Source organism: Eptatretus burgeri, unplaced genomic scaffold (assembly GCF_056783735.1).
Source record: "Eptatretus burgeri isolate ZD-2024b unplaced genomic scaffold, Ebu_testis_v1 Ebu_testis_scaffold_3165, whole genome shotgun sequence".
Lineage (NCBI taxonomy): Eukaryota > Metazoa > Chordata > Myxini > Myxiniformes > Myxinidae > Eptatretus > Eptatretus burgeri.
The window spans coordinates 172,501-185,000 of NW_028225113.1; the positions used below are offsets into that span (position 1 = coordinate 172,501).

General features: G+C 41.7%; 2 protein-coding genes across 8 annotated transcripts in view; one reads left to right on the forward strand and one right to left on the reverse strand.

The window, feature by feature from the left end:
- LOC147006564 (uncharacterized) overlaps nucleotides 1-3,876 on the forward strand; it is a 24,090-nt gene extending 20,214 nt beyond the window's left edge. For all 5 annotated transcript variants that reach the window (XM_085868572.1, XM_085868570.1, XM_085868571.1 and 2 more), the window contains 3 exons: nucleotides 1-790; nucleotides 1,770-1,802; nucleotides 2,619-3,876. The exon at nucleotides 1-790 is cut by the window's left edge and continues 19 nt beyond it. In XM_085868572.1, coding sequence (XP_085724698.1) covers nucleotides 1-790; nucleotides 1,770-1,802; nucleotides 2,619-2,695 — 900 coding nt within the window. In that variant the 3' untranslated portion in view covers nucleotides 2,696-3,876. The remainder of the gene's footprint in view (nucleotides 791-1,769; nucleotides 1,803-2,618) is intronic.
- A 1,055-nt stretch (nucleotides 3,877-4,931) lies between these two features.
- Nucleotides 4,932-12,500, reverse strand: part of LOC147006565 (Krueppel-like factor 6) — an 18,809-nt gene continuing 11,240 nt past the window's right edge. For 2 of the 3 annotated variants that reach the window (XM_085868553.1, XM_085868552.1), the window contains exons 2-4: nucleotides 12,429-12,500; nucleotides 10,971-11,094; nucleotides 4,932-10,009 (exon numbers count right to left, since the gene is read on the reverse strand). The exon at nucleotides 12,429-12,500 is cut by the window's right edge. In XM_085868553.1, the coding sequence (XP_085724679.1) occupies nucleotides 9,907-10,009; nucleotides 10,971-11,094; nucleotides 12,429-12,500 (299 nt within the window). In that variant the 3' untranslated portion in view covers nucleotides 4,932-9,906. The remainder of the gene's footprint in view (nucleotides 10,010-10,970; nucleotides 11,095-12,428) is intronic. The other variant, XR_015054761.1, reaches the window with a different exon arrangement.

The window sequence follows — 12,500 nt, forward strand, 5'->3', positions numbered from 1 at the left end:
TGTAGAGAGAGAAGGAAGGTGAACTCAAGCATGGCTGGTGTTCACAACAGAATTGCAAAGCCTCACGTCGCCTCTGTAACCACCGCCGTCAGCGAGGCGGTCGACGAGTTACCTTTCGGCTCCACAAAAACAGACCGCTCGGACCAAGCAGGTGAAAATTTTTCACTGGGCTTTACCTCGTTAGCTCGGCGCCTCTCAAGCCCTCAAAACGCAGTTTGCCCAGTCGACGAAGGCCCCTTGCTCCTTTGCCCTCCACCATCTGCCTTTCCCGTTGACAACAGTAGCAGCAAAGCCATTCCAAAAATGAGCTACGCCACCATGGTAAAGCAGACTTTGCCCGTGGCCAAGTCGGGTTCTCAAGCCACACGCCCAAACAAGGAAGTGTCCGTGGGAGAAAGACGAGAGGAAAAGGTGGGAGAACAGAAGGAACAGGGTAAAGCAGCACAGGTGGTTGGCATTTCCGTCGCCATGGCGGGAACAACCAACCCTGGACCGAGATGGGATGGTACAGGACTTCCTGGGGAGCCTGATGCCCCAGAACCTACCGCAGCCCTCAAAGACATTTTTCAGAATCAATGGGGCTTGTCTTTTTTAATTGACAGTGTGAATGGGCCATGGAGTGATGCGAGTTCTCCGACTCGGCCAGCTATTCCTGGCGTGGTCTGCCAGGCCCAAGAAAGTCATGGAAACAGGGAGCCCGAGGCCTGGGAGCCTGTTGTGCGGACCCTGGAACATGCTGACGGTCTGGGAACTTTTGACATGCATGCTGCCATGTTGTTTCACAACAAAGGTGAAGATGTGTTTAACATATGCATCTTGAATGTTTAATATCTAGCAGGACCATTTTTATTTGTTTTTCTTCTTCTTTTTCTTCTTCCTTATTTGAGTTTCAGTGCGTACGGATGCGTTCGGACTTGGGCGGAAGAATTAAATACCCGGTTAGAATCGATTTTTTCCCACGATCGGAACTGTGGCTCGAATCCCAAATTCTCTCGAGTCGATTACCCCCCCCCCCCCCGCCCACGCCCCCATTGCTGTTCCAATTCTCCAGAGCCAATTCCAACTTTGTCCTATTTCACTTCGTCCATCGAAAATCAGTTATTTGGTTCAAATTATTTCAAAAGCCTCTCCTGTCATGTTATTTCTATTTTCCCCACACGTGCAATGTGAAAAGCAGGGTTAAGCAATTGGTTCATGTCTTTCCTTCTGTCCACAAACGTCAATTTATGATCGAGGAAAATGTGATCCTGCGATGGGCTTGAGGGTCTCTTGGCCTGAGCCGGGTTTCGGGGTTTGGACAGTGGGGTTGGGCTTGGCGGCAGGTCCGGCTGCTGGAGGGGTATTCGTTTTACCAATTCGCACGTTCTTTGGTACTCCGAGCAGTATGACCCCTCTCGGAGAGATCCAGTTCCAGAGCGGGTAAACAGGGTGCAGCCGCAATTCGAGTCGCATACCTCAAGGGAAACCCATGTTAAAATCTCTTTAAATATGGTACGTGCTGTTTGAAAGTGATGGGTGGTTTTGCTGTCCTGTTTCAATGTACCCCATTTTGTTCAATCTTATACTACTGCTGGCAGACGGGACTATTCCCCCCATTTCCCCTCTCTCTCCTTCCTCCTCTCTTCTCTCTTTTCCTTGCTTCCCTACCTCTCTCTCTTCCTCTCTCTCTCTCTCCCCCCTCTCATAATATTCCCGTCAGCGAAGCGACGGGTTTTATTTGCTGGTATCTAATAAATTATGCTTCACTGACTGTGCTCCTGTTGTTACAGAATGGGAAACGGTGACGTCCCTTTTACGGCAAGGTAAGCTGAACTGTTTTTGCACCAAAGTGTCTGGACTTGATTGAATCGGAATAATTTGGGAAGTGTTCCTACTGGGATTGTGAATTATTTTGTTTTTGGAAAGTCAAAAGGCCATCATTTTGTCTTTGTATATATCCTCATACCTGGTGTGACCTGAACCTTAAAATAGTGTTTCACATTTACATGGATCAATGGGATTGTGGGATTGATCACCTCTCTCTTATTCTCCTGCGTTGACGAGGATTCCTTTATTTTGGCGACAATCAGAGTTGTCAGTTTTTGAAGAATAAAACATTTAATTTCCCCAAAATTCGAAAAGTACATGGCCTACTGCTACAACGATTACTAACAACACTACCACTACTACGACTACTTCGTTGGTGGCCATAATTAATTCCTTCTTATGGAAGAAGGTTGGTGCGAGTCTTTCATGAACTGATTGCCCAGTCCGAATGTTGTGTGTGCTTCCTCTTTCTCTGTCTGTCTGTATGAGTGTGTGTGTGTGCCCCTCTCTCTGTCTGTGTCGTCATAAACTCGCCAAATATGGCAGGAATGTTTGTTGAGGACCCCGATAACAACTCACTCACTCTTCAAGAACAACATGGTGGGATCTCTAACTTCCACCAACAAATGCGAGTAGACCGGTGTTAACCGGGTTGACGTCCAGCCGAGAGATAACTCACCTTTCACTTCTGAACATTCACTCAAGTTGAACCCACTCCACCTCAGCTGACGTCACATTCACTTCCCGAATATTTTGAGTTGTCTTTTTGAGTCGTCAGGTGGTGACGCTGATCAATTTGTTGTGCTTTACAGGGTCTGAACGTGTGGTGATCTACAACGATCGGAGCAGTCACCAGCCTCGACTCGCTGCATTCTGCGACCTTGCATAACGCGGACACCAGGAAAAACTCCTCGACTCGTCCTTCCAATCCTCTGATTATGTGGCACGCTTTTTATCATTCGGGGAGGGTGGACGGGATAAGTGGAGAGCTACCTGCATCTCACACCTTGGTCATTCCGTGGGACGGTTTGACCTGAGCTGAACTTTTTTAAAGAGGAAGAAGTGCCGCTCTGTCACGTGGAGGGAACATATGCCCCTCTTCCTCTTCCTCGTTCCCCATCCTCTTTCGTACTCGCTCTTCTCACTCCGCTTGGAATCGATGTAGTGAAGGTGGAGACAGGCTCGTGGCCAGATGGACGTATTTGATTGGTGGAAAGCCTGTTCTCACCATCCAACCACTGCGTTCATTGACCCTTTGGCTCCAGCGAATGGCGTGCTTGTTTTGTGAGGAAGATGTGGAGGGTTGGAGGGAATGTATGAAAACCCAAGTCAGGAACATTCTGCGATTTAAAGAATTCTCTCTCTCTCTCTCTCCCTCTCTCGTTTACTTTTAGCTTCACCTTCCTCTTCTTTTCTTCGACTTCGTGACTTTTCCCTCTTCCTTCCTTGCACTGAGATATGATGTCGACCCGAAGCCTCGTGGCATCTTGGACATTTTCAGGAAAGCCCGGGGTAAACTCTGCGATCTTCTCTTTCCTTCGATGAAAAGGTTTCTCGGCGATGAGCTGTCACGGCATCGCTCCGCAGGGCCGCTCGTGATCATGTGACGGCGTACCTTGCCGTTCCGGCGTACCTTGCCGTTCTGGCGCTGCACTCCGTGCACCCCCGTGTGGAACTGTGTCGCCGAGTGATTTGGTAAATCCTCCTTCATGCTTGGGCTGGAATTTTAAACGTTTTTTAGGGGGTTGGTTTAAATATTTTGTTTTATTTTACATCGTTTGGCAGGGCCATGTTATGACGTGGTTAACGTGAATAAAGATCACCTGTTTAAATATTCTTCCTTTGTTCAAGGTTTTGAGGTGTTAGCAAAGGTGTGCACAGTATTCCAACATGCAGCTCATACTTCCGACCTCTCACATTTTGCGGCCGTTTGCGAAGCAGTTGCTTTTGTGTCTGTGCCTCGGGGGTCTTCTGCAGGGTTGTGTACCCGGTGAGTTTTAATCTCAAGGATAAATCAAGAGGGAACATTGACAATCACAAATAAAGGATTGACAAACGTCTTCGACTGAACCTTGATGTGGTTTTCTCTTTCTACGTGATGTGACGTGAAAAAAACAGACGTGTTTGTGTTTATTATGTTTTTCTACGTGAAAAACCAATGCACGTGACATGTTATGAAACCAAATTAATTTTGATGACATTGAGAGATATCCATTCCATCCATCGGGACCATACTCTGTGCAGCGTCGGTGCGGCCAAAGCAGTATCCTGGGCTATTGGGCACAATCCTGGACGGGTCACCACTCCCACATCGGACACTCAAATGGCTCCATCATCCCAGCAAGCTGGTACTCACTTTTCTCACCTCAGAAGGATGACATGCTGAGTCAACCCCACCTGGTATTAATTCAACAACCAAGCAGGATTTGAACTCAGGATCCCAAGCCCACCACCCTAACCATGAAGCCAACACCAGGCACACCAACAAAGGAAGTAACCAAGGCAGCAGTCTGTATATTGACATTAACACAACAGGGTTTTTGTCTTTTCCTCTGCCACTGAAGGTGGACGGAGGTTATGTTTTCATGTCTGGTTTATCTGTCTGTCTGTCTGTTTGTGTGCACGATATCTCAAAAAGTTATGGATGGATTTGGATGACATTTTGTGGGCAGGTTTGGGTGTGTGAGCAAGTTTGTTTTTTTTTTAAACCAAACAACAAACACAGAAAAACATGGAGACGACACAATAAGAGCAAAAACACGACAAAAAAAAAACCACTGGGAAACTTATCTTTGAGAGGGTTGGCAGAGACCCTGAGGGACACCACCGGCGCTCAAGAACCAGAACCGCAAGTCCTAAAGTGCGAGGCAATCGACAATGGCAATCTCAGCAACTTAACAACCAAAAAAACCAAAGTTAAATTTGTTGTGAATTCAGGATTGTAAATAAAGATTACAAAAGTTTCGTTGATTTTATGGGCAAGCGTTTATACAACGAACAGGCACTCCGAAATTGTTCCAGCCGTACGAACGTTTGGAATAATCTTTGTTAAAATCAATATCAATTCCAAAAAGGAATGTTTTTTGTATAAATTAATCAAAAAAGGAAACTTCAACAACCCTGGAGACGAACATCAGTGTTATTTTTATTTAATGTTCCATAACAAACCAAAAAAAAAAAAAAATAATCCATCACTTCCACATTCAGTACAAATATTCATCCTTTACATCAAATGTTACATCACTGGACATGATTTTTTTAATTATATATATATATATATATATATATATATATATATTTTAAGCATTATCTCTGATTTATGACACAGCAAGACTTAGTTTGCATTGTTTCGTCACACACGAGTGGATGCCACTGTTGTTGTTTCACTGCCACATGATGAACAAGACACAACGAGCAAGAAGAACCCACGAACGAGGAAAGGAGAACCTACACTTGGCGTTCGTGCGTAACGTGTGGTCAGTTACCAATGGAATCTGAGAAGGGCTAATGGGGAAAATTAATTAAAAATTGAGGAAGAGGATGGCAGAAGAAGAAGAAGAAGAAGACTACAGCTGCTCGAGGGGGGAAAACAATTAGGAATCCAACTCTTGCAGATCCCGTTCCGATTGCAAAGTGTTGGATCGCCAGGAAAGGGAAGTGGGTGGTGATCGGTCGATGATGTTCCGTCTTGCAATCAAGCGGGTTATAGTCGAGTTTTATACACCGAAGAGGGATGCAGTACGTGTACGAAAAGAGCAGTTATTGGGCATTCACTTCTTGTACATGTCGTGTGCAAAACAATGAAGAAACCTGGGACTGAAGACCCGGAGTACGGAGCAGCAACATATTTGCTGTAATTTAGAACGGTCTTCGTTGTCGTGACCTCCTTTGGACGCATGATCGCAACTACCTGATCCATACAACTTCAAACCCGGTGGTGAAACGCTCTTGGACGCAGCTCAGTACGAACCGGCTACACAACCGTCCCGAATGTGAGGGTTCCACTTTCCACATCAGGGTAAAGTTTCTTGGGTGTGTGCAAGGAAAAAAATCAAGGTTCAGTGGGTTCAACTGGAGTTCAAGGAAAAAACATTATTTTATTTTTTAATCAAGGGGTGTGTACAAGGAAAAAACATTATTTTATTTTTTAATCAAGAGGTGTGGACAAGGAAAAACATTATTTTATTTTTTAATCAAGGGGTGTGTACAAGGAAAAAACATTCTTTAATTTTTTAATCCAGGAGCGTGTACAAGGAAAAACATTATTTTATTTTTTAATCAAGGGGTGTGTACAAGGAAAAAACATTCTTTAATTTTTTAATCCAGGAGCGTGTACAAGGAAAAACATTATTTTATTTTTTAATCAAGGGGTGTGTACAAGGAAAAAACATTTTATTTTTTAATCAAGAGGTGTGGACAAGGAAAAACATTATTTTATTTTTTAATCAAGGGGTGTGTACAAGGAAAAACATTATTTTATTTTTTAATCAAGGGGTGTGTCTAAGGAAAAAACATTATTTTATTTTTTAATCAAGGGGTGTGTCCAAGGAAAAAACATTATTTTATTTTTTAATCAAGGGGCGTGTACAAGGAAAAACATTATTTTATTTTTTAATCAAGGGGTGTGTCCAAGGAAAAAACATTATTTTATTTTTTAATCAAGGGGCGTGTACAAGGAAAAACATTATTTTATTTTTTAATCAAGGGGTGTGTCTAAGGAAAAAACATTATTTTATTTTTTAATCAAGGGGTGTGTCCAAGGAAAAAACATTATTTTATTTTTTAATCAAGAGGTGTAGACAAGGAAAAACATTTTATTTTTTAATCAAGGGGTGTGTCTAAGGAAAAAACATTATTTTATTTTTTAATCAAGGGGTGTGTACAAGGAAAAAACATTATTTTATTTTTTAATCAAGAGGTGTAGACAAGGAAAAACATTATTTTATTTTTTTAATCAAGGGGTGTGTACAAGGAAAAAACATTCTTTAATTTTTTAATCCAGGAGCGTGTACAAGGAAAAACATTATTTTATTTTTTAATCAAGGGGTGTGTACAAGGAAAAAACATTTTATTTTTTAATCAAGAGGTGTGGACAAGGAAAAACATTATTTTATTTTTTAATCAAGGGGTGTGTACAAGGAAAAACATTATTTTATTTTTTAATCAAGGGGTGTGTCTAAGGAAAAAACATTATTTTATTTTTTAATCAAGGGGTGTGTCCAAGGAAAAAACATTATTTTATTTTTTAATCAAGGGGTGTGTACAAGGAAAAAACATTCTTTAATTTTTTAATCCAGGAGCGTGTACAAGGAAAAACATTATTTTATTTTTTAATCAAGGGGTGTGTACAAGGAAAAAACATTTTATTTTTTAATCAAGAGGTGTGGACAAGGAAAAACATTATTTTATTTTTTAATCAAGGGGTGTGTACAAGGAAAAACATTATTTTATTTTTTAATCAAGGGGTGTGTCTAAGGAAAAAACATTATTTTATTTTTTAATCAAGGGGTGTGTCCAAGGAAAAAACATTATTTTATTTTTTAATCAAGGGGCGTGTACAAGGAAAAACATTATTTTATTTTTTAATCAAGGGGTGTGTCCAAGGAAAAAACATTATTTTATTTTTTAATCAAGGGGCGTGTACAAGGAAAAACATTATTTTATTTTTTAATCAAGGGGTGTGTCTAAGGAAAAAACATTATTTTATTTTTTAATCAAGGGGTGTGTCCAAGGAAAAAACATTATTTTATTTTTTAATCAAGGGGTGTGTACAAGGAAAAAACATTATTTTATTTTTTAATCAAGAGGTGTAGACAAGGAAAAACATTATTTTATTTTTTTAATCAAGGGGTGTGTACAAGGAAAAAACATTCTTTAATTTTTTAATCCAGGAGCGTGTACAAGGAAAAACATTATTTTATTTTTTAATCAAGGGGTGTGTACAAGGAAAAAACATTTTATTTTTTAATCAAGAGGTGTGGACAAGGAAAAACATTATTTTATTTTTTAATCAAGGGGTGTGTACAAGGAAAAACATTATTTTATTTTTTAATCAAGGGGTGTGTCCAAGGAAAAAACATTATTTTATTTTTTAATCAATGGGTGTGTACAAGGAAAAAACATTATTTTATTTTTTAATCAAGAGGTGTAGACAAGGAAAAACATTATTTTATTTTTTAATCAAGGGGTGTGTACAAGGAAAAAACATTCTTTAATTTTTTAATCCAGGAGCGTGTACAAGGAAAAACATTATTTTATTTTTTAATCAAGGGGTGTGTACAAGGAAAAACATTATTTTATTTTTTAATCAAGAGGTGTGGACAAGGAAAAACATTATTTTATTTTTTAATCAAGGGGTGTGTACAAGGAAAAACATTATTTTATTTTTTAATCAAGGGGTGTGTCTAAGGAAAAAACATTATTTTATTTTTTAATCAAGGGGTGTGTCCAAGGAAAAAACATTATTTTATTTTTTAATCAAGGGGTGTGTACAAGGAAAAACATTATTTTATTTTTTAATCAAGGGGTGTGTCCAAGGAAAAAACATTATTTTATTTTTTAATCAAGGGGTGTGTTCAAGGAAAAACATCATTTTATTTTTTAATCAAGGGGTGTGTACAAGGAAAAACATTATTTAATTTTTTAATCCAGGAGCGTGTTCAAGGAAAAACATTATTTTATTTTTTAATCAAGGGGTGTGTACAAGGAAAAACATTATTTTATTTTTTAATCAAGGGGTGTGTACAAGGAAAAAACATTATTTTATTTTTTAATCAAGAGGTGTAGACAAGGAAAAACATTATTTTATTTTTTAATCAAGGGGTGTGTACAAGGAAAAAACATTCTTTAATTTTTTAATCCAGGAGCGTGTACAAGGAAAAACATTATTTTATTTTTTAATCAAGGGGTGTGTACAAGGAAAAAACATTTTATTTTTTAATCAAGAGGTGTGGACAAGGAAAAACATTATTTTATTTTTTAATCAAGGGGTGTGTACAAGGAAAAACATTATTTTATTTTTTAATCAAGGGGTGTGTCTAAGGAAAAAACATTATTTTATTTTTTAATCAAGGGGTGTGTCCAAGGAAAAAACATTTTATTTTTTAATCAAGAGGTGTGGACAAGGAAAAACATTATTTTATTTTTTAATCAAGGGGTGTGTCTAAGGAAAAAACATTATTTTATTTTTTAATCAAGGGGTGTGTCCAAGGAAAAAACATTATTTTATTTTTTAATCAAGGGGTGTGTCCAAAGAAAAACATTATTTTATTTTTTAATCAAGGGGTGTCCAAGGAAAAACATTATTTTATTTTTTAATCAAGGGGTGTGTACAAGGAAAAACATTATTTTATTTTTTAATCCAGGAGCGTGTCCAAGGAAAAAACATTATTTTATTTTTTAATCAAGGGGTGTGTCGAAAGAGGAAATTTCAAAAAGATATTTTTTCATCAGTGGGTGCAAAGCCATCAAGCCAGGGTTGTGGAGGTGGTGACAAAAAGCCGGCCACAGATGTCCAAAGATGTCCGCAGCACAGTTGACACGTGCGCATTGATAAGTCACATCTGTCAGTGTCAAAACCGATCAGCTCTTCGAGTTATTTTGGAGTCGTGTCCGCGTGACTTGGTGAGTTCGTAACGACACATTTAAACGATAATGTGGAATTTGAAGTCCTGATGAGAACGACGGGCCTTGAGCACGGACTATTCCGAGAGGGGCTGGTTGGAGCGGAGCAGGGTCGTTGTGCAGTGGTTGGAGAAGTTGAGGAATCTGACACTGCAAGAACAAACCCAGGCCAGGAATAGCAGACGGTGTGTAATTCTGTGGCCGAATTGTCAAGGTCCACAAAAGACAAACAAACAGGTGAAGGACCGAGACGTCAACGTTTGGAGCACCTCAAAATGAGGTCGTCTTGGGTAACGACACCCTCAGCCCGAGGTATGTGTCAAAGTAAGAATCAGTTCACTGCTGTGCAAACCACACAAAATAAGTTGCAGAACGGCCTTCTAGAACGTTCTTCTCCATCAAAGTTACTCAACACCCATTCATTTGTTATTTCCATGTCGGCAAAAGTGACGCGCTCTGCGGAACCATCCCTGTGGTCTACACAGGCTGCTGTCTTCCACACGAGGTCGCCATCCGTTTCGGAGCAGCACAGGGGTTCCTCTTCACGTGCAGGGCCAAATGATCCGATCTTGGGAAGGACCTGGACACCGAGGAGATAGAAACAACAACAACAGCAAGAAGTCAACAAATGTGACAATTTATGAGCAACATGGCAATCCATGTTGGAAAAAAGGTTCAATTGATATGCAACACAGTAGTTCCGCACACTCAAGAGGAAGACCGCTGCATCAGTTGACGACATCACCTTTCACCTGCAGTGCAATTGGAATAAAACTAAAACACTTCGTTACGACACACGTGTCGAGGTGAAATACCATGGCTTAAGGTAAAATTGGCGGAAGGGACACGCACAAAGGCCTGGTGTTGGCTTCATGGTTAAGGTGGCTGGCTGAGGATCCTCGGGTCCTGAGTGGTCTTGAGTTCAAGTCCCTGTTTGTCCATTGAACTAACACCAGGAAGGGTTGATTTAGCCTGTCATCCTTCTGAGGTTGGCAAAATGAGTACCAATGTACTGGTAACAGGGGCACTGCATCAGCCCCCAGCCAATGATGCGACTCACAGCTTTGTGTTGCACATGAAGGAGGACACCTGCTCTCAAACGTGCATGGAACATGCAACTTACAAACAACCAAACAATGGCTCGTAGTAAAGTCTGCAATTGTATTTTGGAACCAAATAACTAAAATTGTCAAAACAACTTTATTGTGGCCAAACAACAACAATGAATACAAAGAATCTTTGACGGTCGCCCCCCCCCCGAACGACCCCACTCCCCCAATCCCCCAAAATGCAATGTTTTCAGTTGGTTTGTTTCTGAGAATGGTCAATTCGAAACCCACCGGAATGGCACGGACTTACAGCCTCGACCGGTTGCACCGAAATAACGAAACGATCTCATCTGCTCAAGGCCCGGTGCGATAACCTATCAGCAGGTGGTGTGTCTGCAACCTCAACCTCAACACACCCAATTTATCCCGGCCAAAGTAGAGGGAGGAAAGGTGTGGAGGAAATGACGCAAACGACCACGTTTGCTGCCACACCTGTCGCAGTTTGCACACTTGTACGGCTTCGCTCCGGTGTGCTTGCGAAAGTGTCGCGTGAGATCGTCGCTTCGGTGGAACCGCCACTCACAGCCTTCCCACAAGCACTTGTACCGTCTCTCACCTGCGGTGGGGAGGGATGGAGAGAGAACGAGTGGATTAATGACAGCAAGTCCGTACAATGGACCTGCGTGCAGGTGTGTGATACCGTCACATTCCAAAGCTGAAGTTACATCCCCGACAGCAGGCCTTGCATGATGGCCGACAATGGGGGAAAAAAGTTTCCTGGCATTGTTTTGTTATCCGAGCGAGGAATGCCTGCCAGCTTGTTTTTGGGACCGATGAACCACCTGCGACCCACAAACCGAAACAAACTTCTGTCCAAAAAGGAAACACTTCCGGCATCAGCCCTCACGACCCAAGTCCACACAAGGGATGCAAGAACGCGCGACATGTCTCCAAGCAAAGTTCAAAGTTCAAGACAAATCAAAACGAGTCATCGACCCACTGTACAATCGTCATTGGATCAGCAGCTTGCAACGCCGTTTCACTTATGACGTCACTGCAACTAATGTTGCATGCATCAACTTCTCTGGAGCTTCATGGAACCTCCAATCTGGAACCGGATGGCATGAGCTTTTTGTAACCAGGGGCAGCAACTTCCTGGTTCATTCAATTTCCGTGAAACTGATGGTTACGATGAAATGTAGAAAGAGGATCGCAATGGGAAACCCTGAACAGATACATGAGGTCAGATGATACCAAAAGGTAACGAGGAAATGACCGACAACATGCAAGCTGCGACTGTGAGAAGGTACGAAGCCAGACACCTCCTCGGTTCAAACGCACACAGCGTGCCGGTGGCCTCACCTGGAAAAGCATTGGAGGTGAGAAGTGCAAGAAGGTATTTCCTGACACTGCAAGCTCCTGCTGGCCCCAAAATTAAATGCATCGACCCCGTTCTGCTGCCATTGCTGGGATATCATTTCGTCCCGACAGGATAGTGCAGAAGTGGAGCACTTACCTTCGAGCTGCCTGGTGTGGGTTCGATTCCGGACCAGAAGATAAACAGTCCGATATTTGCGCTTCGCACTCATCACAAAGTGTGCCGTCCCTCGGATGGGCGTTGAGCCGGTTGCCCACCCGCTCGTCGACGTTCGATCCCATGGTGTGTTGAATGAAGAGTAGGCGAGTTATCGAGCCGCCACCTTGAACTGATTACATATCTCGAACCTACAGGATGGACTGAATCAACGGCACAGCCTCGCTCCCGAGCAATGACGGTACGAGCAGCTAAATGCTGCATACGAAGGGAGAGGGACAGGAAGAAGATGAAGAAGTAGAGCCTGCAACAGGGAGGTGTCATCACCCTCAATGAACAACAATAAAATAATTTGATAATTTTTAGATTTTTAAACTCAGAAATGACAGAAACCATTGCGAGTTGAGTACCCGTACCTGTGTGTGTGTACTCATGTGACTTGAGGTGCGAACTCCTGGTGAAGACTTTGCCGCAGCCATTGAATGAAC